At 37.5% G+C, this 14,774-nt stretch overlaps 1 protein-coding gene across 16 annotated transcripts in view; it reads right to left on the bottom strand.

The window, feature by feature from the left end:
• ERBIN (erbb2 interacting protein) overlaps positions 1-14,774 on the bottom strand; it is a 150,354-nt gene that overhangs the window by 67,255 nt on the left and 68,325 nt on the right. For all 16 annotated transcript variants that reach the window (XM_021939393.2, XM_009208523.3, XM_009208524.3 and 13 more), the window contains one exon: positions 512-590. In XM_021939393.2, the coding sequence (XP_021795085.1) occupies positions 512-590 (79 nt within the window). The remainder of the gene's footprint in view (positions 1-511; positions 591-14,774) is intronic.

Raw genomic sequence — 14,774 nt, 5'->3', positions numbered from 1 at the left:
TCTGTTTACAGTCATCACTGTCATAAGTGGACATTCACAATCTCTGATACACTGCAACCAATCATATATTGTTGTTGTTGTTGTAGTTATTGTTTTGTTTATGTTTCCTGTTGTTTTGCCTTCTATTAAAATTGTGAAGAAACTTTTGGTTTCCTTTACTGTTTTCAAAAGTTTGAAGGTACCACATACCTGATTTGAAGGCCAAGACACTCTTCTAGGGTGTAAATAACACAGAGTGAGGGAATGTGGATTCTACTCTCATTTCTGACATTATCTGTGAGACTTGGAGCAAAACACTCTCACTATCTTTTTGGAATCACAATTTTATGGTAGTAGTATATGGGGTTAGAGAGATTATTTAAAAGATTCCTTTTAAACTCTAAAATTGAAATTTTTTGTATAGACTTAAGACTGATAAAAAATTTTTGTTAAAATATGTACAATAATATCTACTACTGTTTCATAATTGTTTTATTCACAAAAGTAATTTATAATTCACCTAAGAACTTACTTGGAAATAGGGTTTACACTGGCCTCCACAACTGTCAAAACTTTACAATTTTTTATATTTTCTGGAAACTCCTGTATGCCTAGAAAACAAACAAAGATCAAATTAAAAGATTACAAAGGCCAAAAATAACACTAACAATAATACATACCTTCCAGATTCTAAAGTAATATACCAATTAACAAGTAGATGAACTGACAACATCAATGTGAACTAAACAATGACCTCCACAACAATTTCTTTATCTTTCCTCCTCGTTTTATTTGCCTCTTTATAACTGCTAATTACATACTGCTAAAAAACTGATTTTTACCTTTCTTTCTTTCTTCTGAAAATTAGTGCCTTCTCCATGTGATGTTAAGGACCTAAACTGTAGAACATTTAACATTCTTTCTGTTTCTCTCATTTTTTTTAAAAAAAGGACTCTTTTTTATCATTTTTATTTGTTTTTAAGAGGGAGTCTTTATCTGTTGCCCAGGCTGGAGTGCAGTGGGGCGAACTAGGCTCAGTGCAACTTCTGCCTCCTGGGTTCAAGCAATTCTCCTGCCTCAGTCTCCTGAATAGCTGAGATTACAGGCACCCACCACCATGCCCAGCTAATTTTTGTATTTTAGTAGAGACGGAGTTTCACCATGTTGGTCAGACCAGTCTCAAACTCCTGACCTCAGGTGACCCACAAACCTCGATCTCCCCAAGTGCTGGGATTACAGGCATGAGCCACCCCACAGGCCAAGAATTGTTTTTTAAATGCTGGGCTCTTGATTGAGCTGGTTCCTAACATACATAAGCAAAACTGAAAATAAAGCTGCAGATAGAAGAGGAAGACAATCTACATCAGATATGCCAGTGGATATATTGCCTGAAGGCAGCACTGTCCACCGTAAGATAATGACACACTTTCTCTTTCCTGCACCTATCCTATTTTTCCTAACTATATTTATATTCCCCTTTTCTCAACCTTTTCCCTTCACATAACCCAGTGTCATGCCAAAAATATTAACTGCTTTAAAATGCAGTGATTTCTTAATACTATGATAGATATATTCAATAGATCTATTAGACATTTCAGCTTTGGAGTATCCTAGACGAATGCTTTTCAAGCCAAAAGAGGTAAAGGATCATGGTTTTTAAATTTTCCAATCTGTTGTGGACCAATACATTTACAAAACACTGTACAACTGGAATAATATCAAACTGCAGTGAAAGATTCTGAGCATTTCCTCATTCCCTGACATTATCACAGCCAAAATAAAGTAATAAATAATTTGTGGACTACCATTGGTCCACAGATCAACTTTAAAAAGCACTGTTCTAATCTAAATTAAAGGAATGCTAATTAATAACATTTAAGACATTCCAAAAATGAATTTTACATAGTCTGTGTTTGTAAGATCCATTGCTCCATTAACATGATATGATTAACAGGAATGTCATTAGAGAACCATTTCAGACCCTTTCGACTTCATCACTACATGATTTTAAGTAAACAAGTTTACCACAATATCATATATAGAATGTCAGGTGATGAAAAATGAATGATGCAAAACCACCAAATAGGAAATGACACAGTAGTAACTGTTTCAGTCAAAACTCATCAATGGATGCTAAAAATTGTGGGTAAAAGTATGATGAAAAACAGGGTATTAATAGAGACTCAAAAGATTATTTCCACACGACACTTAGCAATTAAAAGGGAAAATTCACTTCACAGTAGAGAAATCTGACAAGCACCACCTTAACCTTCAAAATTGCTTGAAAGTTGGCATTATCAGTTATCATCATCATAATGTGGCAACTAATCTGAGATGTACTGAGAAACAATATCATATCACTTTGGACATACACTTGCCAAAAACACACAACCTGAATTTAATCATAAGCAAGCACCAAACTAATCCAAATTAAGTAAATTCTGTCAAATAAATGGCCAATAACTTTCAAAACTATCAAGGTCAAAAAAAGACAAAGGAAGACTAAGGACCCATGAGACCTAACAAATAAATGTAATATGTGAAAGTAGCAAGTGTTTGTGAGGATGTCAAGAAACTGGGAACTACACACATTGCTGGTAAGAATGCAAACTGATATACCCACTATGGAAAACAGTTTGGTAGTTGCTCGAAATGCTAAACACAGAATTTTTAACTGGCACTTTTTTTGACTACTAATTCAATTTAATGTTGCATTCCCTGGCCTTTTCAGTTTTCTACTTCTTACACTGATTTTGGTAATTTATTTTTCACTTAATCTAAGTTTTAAAATTTAGTAGCTTTGTATCATTCATTCTTCCCCTGTTGAGTGGAAAAAAAGTCATTTTTAATAAAAAGACGATAAAATAGGAATGTGGGAGATTTTTTTTTGGAGATAGGAGACAGGGAAATTTTCTTACTGGTAAAACAAACTTGGCAATCCTATTCCAAGCCTCCAAATTAATACTCATTTACAAGACATTCTTTTTACTTAGAATGCTCTTCCTCCCAGCAAAACCAGTAGGATCTTCTGAAAGCCTATCCTGATCTCTAAACTCAATGAAATTTAACTCTCTAAAAAGTTCAATTATGCATTTTATGGCATTTTTACAATTGTTTACTTTGTACTAGTTGTGTATTCTTTGTATTACTGCTAGGTTTTATTTCGATTGACTCAATTCTCCACTTTAAGTACATGTTACTATTTAGTACATTGTATCTTTGTACAACAAATGCTTGCTGAATTTCACTTACCTACCATCTTTTCTCTCATTCATTTACATACAAAATACTTAACATTATTGCGTTTTTCCTTAGGAGTGAAATCTTTATTAGTTCTTCGACGAACAATTGTCTTTAAGAGATCACTCCACTGAGGATGCATTAAAATGATGCTCCTAATATATTACAAGAGCATCCCTTTGCTGAACTGACTAAATATTTTTTAAATGAAAGGGCAGTGTCTGCTGCTGCAGAGCCTAAGGAGAGCATGTAGCGGTCCCTGGTGGCAGTGGGGCTAGAATTCTAGGGTACATGTGGTGCTCAGGGACCAATGTGGAGTTACAGAGGAAGCAGAGGCAGTTTTGAATTACTATGAAAAAGTTGCACTGAAAATTTCTGTATTTTTTTAAAGTCATTCTGTGGAAATGTTTGCATTTCTCTTGGGTAAATATCTAAGACTGGAACTGCTGAGTTAATTATGTGTCTACTGATGTGGCGGATTACACTGATTTTCAAGTAATGACCCAACCTTGAATACATGGAATGGATTTGGTTGTGGTGCACAATTCTTAATATTTTTTAAAAGTAAAACATTCCATGTTTGGGTGGAGCAAGAAAACATTCTATAAAGTTCTCACTGGCATTCAAACTCATTTTAAAATTTAGCTAAATAACTCAACTTTATTGGTTGTTATTAAAATCTATAAAGTATTTTGAAATAACCAAGTAAAAGATATTATTTCTAGGAGTTATAGTATTTTTAGTACATGACAAAGTCTATCTAAAGAGAAAAAGACCTAAGACTATATAATACGTTCTACTGATCTAAAATATCATATGGAGAATAATTTCAAGTTTTAAATTATAAATATTGTGTTTAATTCCTATAAAAATGTATTTATTAGTTTAATATTATTTAGTGGAAATTAATACTTGGATCATCTCCCACAAATACAAATGAATACTTCATATTTATTTATTCATTTATTTGAGATGGAGTCTCACACTGTTGCCCAGGCTGGAGTGCAGTGGCACAATCTCAGCTCACTGCAAGCTCCGCCTCCTGTGTTCACACCATCCTCCTGCCTTAGCCTCCCAAGAAGCTGGGACTACAGGCATCCGCCACCATGTCCAGCTAATTTTTTGTATTTTTTAGTAGAGACAGGGTTTTACCATGTTAGCCAGGATGGTCTCAATCTCCTGACCTCGTGATCCACCCGCCTTGGCCTCCCAAAGTGTTGGGATTACAGGCGTGAGCCACCATGACCAGCCCTGAATACTTCATACTTTTTATATTTTAAAGTACTTTATTTCATAGCATGTGGTTTATAAAAAGTACTCCACAAATGCCTGTGAAATTACAAAATCTAAATTATTATTGGCTTTCAGATACATAGTAGTAATTTTGCCCTAAGCAAATAGTTTTGAAACACTGGTTTTCTACTTTTGAAAATTGCTAGCAATGTGTTTAGTCTGACTTCAATTCCTACCATATACATTTGTAGGTTCTAAATCTGTATCTCTAGTTCCCAACTCCCTCCTTAACCGCTGCTAAGAATTTTCAAATGCCCATTAGATTTTGTTCACAAGCCTCAAACTCAACCTATCCCAAGCTGAAATTACCTATCTTCAAAGTTATTCAGCAAATATTAGTATCAGACACTATGCTATATACCACAGATATTTAAGGCATAGTCCTTTTTCATGAGAAGCTAAAATGCAGTAAGGAAAAGAAACATTTTCACTTGACTAGCTTCTCCCCCCTACATTAGTAGTGCTCCTTCTCAGTAGCTTTTGTATCTTCTCTTCCGCCAGATCTGTTAAACGTTGGGGTCCAACCAGGGCTCATTCTTTAGCCGCCTTTTTATTGACAGTCATGCCCTTGGCAAATGCATCTAATCTCAGGCTTTAAATATCCATATGGTGACAACTCCCAAATATTTATCTCTAGCACAGTTTTTCTCTTGACTAAACTCCAGACCCCTATGAACAACTAGAACTCAAAAAAACTGAGCTCCTGATTTGTTCTATTAAAAATTACAACTCTCACAGATTTCCACATCTCAGCTGATGGCAACTGTCCTTCCAAGGGCATGACCAAAATCACTGACGGCATCCTTGACTCTTCTCTCACATCTCACATCCCATCCATCATGAACTGCTGTCAATTCCACCTTCAAGCATATCCAGGGGCTGTCCTCATCTCACTATGTCTATCACTATCACCTCAGATGACTGAAACAGCATTTGAACTGGTTGTTTGTCACCCATATGCTCACAGTCCCTGTCTATATATATAGCCAGATTAAACTTACACACAAGTCATATCATGCTCTGAATTATCTATTCAAAACTTTCTAAGCGACTCTATTTTACTGACAGTAAATGTCAAAGTGCATACAAATGCCTCCGAGGCCCTTCATTAGCAGCTCCTTCAAATCGCCACCTCCCTGGTTTCTATTCCTATTGCACTCCCATCTTGCTCACACTGTTTTAGTTACCCAGGGAACAGTCCTCACACATGCTGTAGACACTCGCACCTTACAAAATAGCTTCTCAAACATCCTTACCTTAGTTATTCACATGGCTTCTTCAAGTTCTTGCTCAAGGCCTACCCTCAACAACTGTGTTACCTACTCTCCAAAGATGGCTCATTTTATCCTTTCAGATAAAGTATACAGGGACAGGGCACAGTGGCTCACGCATGTAATACCAGCACTTTGGAAGGCTGAGGTGGGCAGATCATTTGAGATCAGGATTTTGAGGCCAGCCTGGCCAACATGGAGAAAACCCGTGCAAATTAAAAATACCAAAACAAATTAAGCCGGATGTGGTGGCCTGCACCTGTAGTTTCAGCTACTCAGGAGGCTGAGGCACGAGAATCGCTTGAACCTCGGAAGTGGAGACTGCAGTGCGCTGAGATTGCACCACTGTACTCCAGCCTGGGCGTTGGAGATTCTGTCTCAACTCACACATACATACATACACACGCACGCACACACAACTGAATTTTATCACAATTTACTTCTTAATTCTCTAACAGCGCCAACTATCTGTTCTTTTCTAATTACTGTGACTTCAATAAATAATGCTGCTTCTTTGACGTATACTTTTTTAGTAAGAAAATTCTGCCGGCCAGGCATGGTGGCTCACACCTGCATTCCCACCACTTTGGGAGGCCAAGGTATTGGGAGTATTGTTTGAGGCTAAAGAGTTCAAGACCAGCCTGGGCAACATGGCAAAACCCCATCTCTACAACAACAACAACAACAACAACAAAAATTAAAAATAGCCAAGCATGGTGGTGCACACCTGCGGTCCCTGCTACTCAGGACGATGAGGGGGAAGGCTCCCTTGAGCCCAGGAATTCAGGATGCAGTGAGCTATGATCATGCCACTGTACTCCAGCCTGGGCAACAAACAGAGTGAGATGCTGCCTCTTAAAAAAAAAAAAAGACTGCTGCTCAAATGTAAAATGAAGCTCTAGATTAGATATCATAAAACACAATTGTCTTCTCCAAATCACTCTCACTTAGTTACAGAGGAACTCTCTCTCTTAACTTCCGAGAATGAGAAAATCCCTCCTGACGCCTAGGAGCTGGCCTGGTACTATCACTAGTTCTTGGTCTTAATACAAACAAGCCCTGGCATTCAGATGGAGGCCTCAGTGTTCTCCTGCTGAATAAAACTATTTCACAGAACATCAATATCACATCAAGTCATTCTGTAACCATGATATATCAAGACAAAAACAAATTTATAATCATGTCTGAAAAAAGACAAAACATGATATTGTCCAAGCCAAAATATACCATACAGCACCTTTTCCCAGACAGTGACTGATTACAGCTTTAGTTGTACTCTAATCAACTTCCCTATAGAAAACATTAAGACACCCAATTGAAGACTGCGAAGAAGGCATCAAGCCCAGACGGCGGTGGAAAGGCTGGAGGACACACCTAAACATGTGGAATCCCAATGCCGGGCAGCCAGGGCCAAATCCATATACCCCCAACATCGGGTGCCCTGGAGGTTCCAATCCTGCCCACCCACCAACTATTAACCCACTCTTTCCCCCAGGCCCTGTCCTCCTCCCCTAGGAGCACCCCAGAGCAATCCAGCTTTCCCCCCAGGCGACAAGCATTCCTCCTCCTCTTCCAGCAATGATTCTGACTGAATACAGGCCCTGGACCCTTCCCTTAAGTCTCACTAGTTCTGCTCTCCCATCAAGCTTCAGATGCCATGTTGTACTGGGGAAAAGTAGCCCTTGTGCTTCCCACCCCCTACCTCCACCTGAGCCTCACCCTGCTGTTAGAGGAAATGGGAAGAGGATTGCCATGGCCTGGCCATCTTGTTTCTGCTTGGATAGATCACATAGCTAATGAATTAGGCAAGGGAGCTATTTTTTGAAGATGATGAACTAAATGATGAAGACAAGTTTGAGATCTGTAAAATGTAATTTTTTACTTCCTGTGATTGGGGAGGTTTGTGGAAATTTAATTATGATGAAAAACCTCTATCTTTTTTGTAATGTTGGCATAGTTGAGGAATTTAGTGGCAAATACATTCCCCAGCAGGCCTTTTGTTGATTGCACTAACTGCAAGGTTGCTGGGAAGTAGAGTCTGCTTGGTCGATGAGCTTTGACTGCCGTTTTGGAACATTACCTCTCCTCCTTAGCCCAATATGCTGTCTCAGGTCCTATTCAAATAAAGTTACTTCTCCTAGTAAAAAAAAAAAAAAAAAAAAAAAAAATACCCAATCATAGAATTATTACCCCACTTCTTGGCAGCATCCCATCCAGGGCAAACCATTATTTTCTGAAACCTTCCCAATATCACCAAACAAAAGCCCAAATCCTGTATTTTTTTTTACACCTTCTGCAACCCTCATGAATCCCAATAATATGAGTTTTTGCTCACTATGAAGTAATAAACCCAAACTGTTCAACTGCAAGTGAGTCCCTGGTGGTCTGTGACACGCAGATGTCAACATCCCACTGTCCCAACTTTAAATTAAAGTTGTTTAATTTAAGTCAATAGGAGTCCCTTACTGTTCCTGCACTCTAAAGGCAATGATTACCATACTACAGAATAAAACACTCGAGTTCTGGTCAAAACTAACCGGAAATTGCAAACTCAAATGATAGTTTCCAGAGGATAACAGATGTATGATTTGGACCAGATATAACACAATGAATAATAATGCCTATGCTATGGTAGGCCACAAATGAGTGCACACTCTAGTTAACAGTCTCCATTTATCAAAAGTCTTGGCAGTGGCCAGAAATCACCAGTCTAAACATGGACAGTGTAAAACATGATTTTCTTTCTTTCATTATCTTAAATAAAGTGATTTATTAAAACAGCTGAGCTCAAGCATCAACTACAAGGCAGAATGGCAATTTTGGAAATTTAAAACACAAGAGCAAAATACCATAACTTCCCCATCAATCTGTAATATTCTCTTAATTTAACTTCTTTTAGCTTAATGTGAAAAGGCTTTTCCACTAATTTGTCCCCAATCATCGGATTTTCTCAAGTTAAAAGAAGCTTTCTGCTTTGACCACAAACTTTCAATTCACTCTTCCTGGGCTTTTTAATTCAACTAAAGAGAAATTCCTTGGTTAACCTTGCTAGTATTGCCATATTAGACAGAAAGATCTGAGCTACTCTTTCTGGTTTCTCTGCCTTGTAATCCCTGGCATTTTATTCAGTATGTTCATACAAGACAATTAATAGCTACACGTTTTTCTTTTATCTCCCCTCCCCACCAGCTTTCCCCATCCACCACTTTGACAGAATGTTTTAACCACATCATCCCAGTCTTCCCTACAAGAAAAGTCATTTGAATGCAACAGCAGATCATTTCTCTAATACTGGTTGCTATTTGCATCGGCTGGGATAGCACCTGAGAGAACTTTTTATAACTTTAAAAAGTGTACACGCACATGTATGTTTATTGCAGCACTATTTACAATAGCAAAAACTTAGAACCTACTCAAATGCCCATCAATGACAGACTGGATAAAGAAAATGTGGCACATAATACACCACAGAATACTATGCAGCCATAAAAAAGAAGGGGTTCATGTCCTTTGCCAGGACATGGATAAAGCTGGAAACCATCATCCTCACCAAACTAACACAGGAACAGAAAATCAAACACTGCATGTTCTTGCTCCTAAGTGGGAGGTGAACAATGAGAACACATGGACGCAGGGAGGTGAACATCACACACTGGGGCCTGATGCGGAGTGAAGGGAAAGCAGAGGGATAGCATTAGGACAAATATCTAATGCATGTGAAGCTTAAAACCTAGATGACAGGTTGATAGGCGCAGCAAACCACCATCACATGTGTATGTCTATGTAACCTGCACGTTCAGCACATGTATCCCAGAACTTAAAGTAAAATTAAATTAAATTAAAAGCATACAGTAAACACAACTCGAGAAAAGAAAAAGAGCAAATTAAGACTCAGAACAAATTAACATTCCAGTTTTATCACAGACTGTAAAAGAAAAAACTGAATTTGTTGATAAATACAAATATTAAATCCCTTAAAATTACGTATTTCCTAGACTGATCCATTTCATGTGTTTAACAAGCTTACAGATGAACTAACAAATTTAGATTAAGTCCCCAGTGTAACAACCAGATCAAGCAGAGAAGCAAAGAACAGGGGCCATTTCTTTTTATTCCTAAACCACGCTAACTTAACAAATGAAAAACACTGATAAGAACTACATAAAAAATCAGAAACTGGTCGGGCGTGGTGGCTTACGCCTGTAATCCCAGCACTTTGGGAGGCTGAGGTGGGCAGATCACGAGGTCAGGAGATCGAGACCATTCTAACACAGTGAAACCTTGTCTCTAATAAAAATACAAAAAATTAGCCGCGCATGGTGGTGGGCATCTGTAAGTCCCAGCTACTGGGGAGGCCGAAGCAGGAGAATGGCGTGAACCTGGGAGGCGGGGCTTGCAGTGAGCCAAGACTGCACCACTGCACTCCAGCCTGTGCGACAGAGCAAGATTCCGTCTCAAAAAAAAAAAAAAAAACCAGAAACTATGACAGCCTGAAAGTCAGAATCCTAAAAGCAAGTGCTTTTAAAGAAATACAGTTTGATGATAGGATGAATAACAAAGTATGCCACAAGTTTCCTGCCTCCTTCCAAACAGTGCACAACAGCTAATGAATCTGAAAACTGTACCTAGCATATTATGATAAACTTAAATATTAGACTGAAATGACATAAAAACCTTAAAGGGGAAAACACTAGAGCTTAAATATAAGTAAAACAGTAATAGCTTAAATTGTATTATTACATTTTAATAATTTCAAAATGTTACACTTGTTTAAATGTACTAACCTTTCTTTTAGGCAGTCTATTACCAAATCAAAAATGCAACAAAATTTGAATTTCTCACATCCAGCCACATCAACCTAATATGCATGCTAATATGCAACCTAATATGTGTGCTTTATTAATTTTCTTTTCAACACACTAGAGCTATACAAAAGCATACATATTAGGGTTGAATACTACAGGCTGATTAATATTAGCTCTCTAAAAGTAAAATGGGTTAAACATACCACTTACGACGAATATAAGATAAGGAATTAAAATAACTAGAATTTTTACTTGGCAAGGTAATTTCTGACACTATGATAGTCTCTTGTCTCCTTTCAGCTAGCCTTGTTATGAACAATGAAGTGAAGTTTCACTTAGACATCAAGACTAAAAGGAGAGAAAATACAAGTAACAAGTAAAATGTAAGGGCCGGGCACGGTGGCTCAAGCCTGTAATCCCAGCACTTTGGGAGGCTGAGACGGGCAGATCACGGGGTCAGGAGATCGAGACCATCCTGGCTAACATAGTGAAACACCATCTCTACTAAAAATACAAAAAAATTCACCAAGGGTGGTGGCACGTGCCTGTAATACCAGCTACTTGGGAGGCTGAGGCAGGAGAATGGCGTGAACCCGGTAGACAGAGCTTGCAGTGAGCTGAGATCCGGCCACTGCACTCCAGCCTAGGCAACAGAGCGAGACTCTGTCTCAAAAAAAAAAAAACAAGTAAAATGCAAAAAACTGATTCTGCAAGTTAAATAATAGATGTGGCCCTTTCTATGTGAGGAATCATATAAAAATAACAGACCAATTTAATTTTTAGTCAAATAAACTAAGTCTTATTGGCAACAATAAGTAATAAGTAATGTCATTCCTCCTCGAGGTAGAACACTTAAGTACTTATCCTAAATCTTTTGATCACATAAAGATTATCTCCAATGCCTCAAAAACACTCACAGGTTGAAATAATTGTTTAAAAGTTTTCAGTATAGTAGAAGCAACAACAAAATGCTAAACTAGAAAGGTAAAAGAGCTACTCTGCAGTCTAATAGGTTGCCATAAGTCTACGACATGTAATTCTTTAAATAGTTATACAAAAGCCTAGGATATTAATTTAATGATGCTGTAGGGTTAGAACATAGCCATAATTCCACTATTCTCATTTTAGAGTAATAAACATGAGGTTAATCCATTTTCATGAAGCACATATGCAAGTATTTTCATTACTGAGCCAAGCAATATTTCTATATCATAAAGAACGCTAGCAAAGTTTACCCAATACATACAATTCCAAATGCGTAAGATTTTAAATCAATACCCAAATCGAGTCCCTTTCCTTATACCTTAACAACTCCCATTTAAAAAGACCAGAAAGATACTCCTTTATGATGAAAAGGTAGATGTGATGACTTCTAAAGTGACAATAATTCTAGAATTCTGTAATACTCTGGATTAATTTATCTGTCAACATATGTAGAGATACTCCTTTAGGATGAAAAGGTAGACATGATGACAACTAAAGTGACAATAATCCTAGAATTCTATAATACTCTGGATTATCTGTCAACATCCGTAGAGATCTGATGGTAATCCAGTTCATTTACTTTGGAATGTATCAGGCACCACCAGGCACTATACTAAGTACTAGGGATGGAAACACAAATTTCACACTGCCCTCAAGGAAAAGTCTGAAATGGCAGACATTTAGCCTGAATAAAATAATGAGGGGAAAAGTCACACAAATCAAAAGCCAACTGATCTAAACTCTTCAAAAATGGAAACTTTCATGAAAATCATCAGCAAACTGTTCCTGATTTAAAAGCACCAGAGACACAACAACTATAGGCTTTACATGATCTTTAACTTGAGAGGAGGGATATGGAGAAGGGGCCTAAAGAGTTTAAAAGAGCATTATTAGGCAACAGGGGAAATATGATGTTAAATTTCTCGAGAGTGATGATGATGATGTGGTTATTCTGATTCCCCTGTTCTTAGGGGATGTATATTCAAACATTTAGGAGTGAAGACAAGATGCCTCCAACTTAAATTTAAATAAGCTTAGCAAAAAGACTTTTGCTGTTTTTATTTATTTATTTATTTATTTATTTATTTATTGAGACAGAGTCTCACTCTTGTCCCCCAGGCTGGAGTGCAATGGCAAGATCTCGGCTCACTGCCACCTCTGCCTCCCAAGCTCAAGCAATTCTCCTGCCTCAGACTCCCGAGTAGCTGGGATCATAGGTGTCTGCCATCACGCCTGGCTAATTTTTTGCATTTTTAGTAGAGACGGGGTTTCACCACATTCACCAGGCTGGTCACAAACTTCTGACCTCAGGTGATCTGCTCACCCTGGCCTCCCAAAATGCTGGGATTACAGGGGTGAGCCACTGCGCACAGCCAAAAAGATATTTTATATAAGCAATGATACGCATATATCTTTTTCCTGAACATATTTAAATTCATATACATGAAAAAGAGAAGTAAGACAAAAGTAACAAAATGCTAACAACTGGTGAAGCCATGCACGTTCTTTTAGCTTTTACATAGGTTTCTTATTTGAGCACAATTTTTTTTTTTTTTTTGAAACAGGGTCTTGCTCTATTTTCCAGGCTGGAGTGCCATGGCATGATTACAGCTTACCACAGTCTTGACTTCCCAGGCTCAAACAATCCTCCCACAACAGCCTGAAGTAGTCGGAACCACAGGCACATGCCACCATGCGCAGCTAAGTTGATGATTTTTGGTAGAAACAAGGTTTTGCTATGTTGCCCAGGCTGGTCTCAAACTCCTGAGCTCAAGAGATCCTTCCACCTTGACCTCCCAAAGTGCTGGGATTACAGATGTGAGCCACTGGGCCTGGCCAAAAATTTTTAAGATAGCTAGATAAAAAGCAGGACACCACTATGAATGAATCCAATCTAAATAAAAATTAAACAATAAATTTATTAAAAATACAAATAGCCCTAAAGTTAAACAGCTCAATAACAAAAGGTAAAATAAAATACAGTACTATCTTTAAAGGTAAAGTTTATTAGTTATTGTGAACTGAAGGTCAGTACAGCACTAACCACTATAACCTTCACTTTAACCTAGAATGAATATAATAAATAAATCCTTAAAACAGATTTTATTCCTTAAAACAGAAGTCCTGATTTTATCATAATCCTATAAAACATACATTTTGATGACCTGCAACTAAAATAAATAGAATTTAATAAGTGGAGACATATATATATATATATATATATATATTTTTTTTTTTTTGGAGAGTCTTGCTGTGTCGCCCAAGCTAGAGTACAGTAGCACAATCTTGGCTCACTGTAACCTCCGCCTCCTGGGGTTCAAGTGATTCTCATGCCTCAGTCTCCAACTAGCTAGGACTACAGGCACACGCCACCACAACTGGCTAATTTTTGCATTTTTGGTAGAGACAGGGTTTCACCATGTTGGCTAGGCTGGTCTTGAACTCCTGACCTCCAGTGATCTGCCCGCCTCAGCCTCCCAAAGCACTGAGATTACAAGTGTGAGCCAACATAACTTTGTGTGTGTGTGTGTGTGTGTGTAGACAGACCCCTGGTTAATTAGCTTGCCAAAGTTAACTGTTAATTATGAAAACAGGATGACTTCTAATAAGCCCTAAATGCTTCATAGTAAGTCCTAAAATTTAGGAAAACTTACAGGAGAAGGATTACTTCTGGATACTCATATCATTAGGACAAAGCTAAAAGCTGTGGAATATGATTACTACAAAACTGCTGGCACTGTTGCACTAACTTGGTGGGACTTGTTTATAAACTTTATTTCCCCAATTCGTATTAAGAAGTATTATATGACAGTATTTAGTGTTTGTGAAAGTCCTGTATTTGGTCAGACCATTTAAAATTTATCCTCGGGTGATTCTTTTTTGTAATTATAAAAGAAACACACGCTCATTCTAAAAATTTCAAGGGCTGATTTTTCTCTCCTTCTGAGGTAATAAGGACTTAACATTTTAGAATATATCTTCCATACTTAGTATCAAACTAAACATACTAAATAAGATACTTGGCCTTGTTAATAATTTCAACATATATATAAATGTGATATATCATATTAACAAAATGAAGGAAAAAAAGCTCTCAAAGGATGCAGAAAAAGCATTTGACAAAATTCAATGTCCTTTCATAATAAACTCTCAACAAATCAGGTATAGACGGAAAGCACCTCAACACAATAAAGGCCATATG

The sequence above is a fragment of the Papio anubis genome, chromosome 5, assembly GCF_008728515.1.
Source record: "Papio anubis isolate 15944 chromosome 5, Panubis1.0, whole genome shotgun sequence".
Lineage (NCBI taxonomy): Eukaryota > Metazoa > Chordata > Mammalia > Primates > Cercopithecidae > Papio > Papio anubis.
This window is presented reverse-complemented; position numbering and strand designations above follow the sequence as displayed.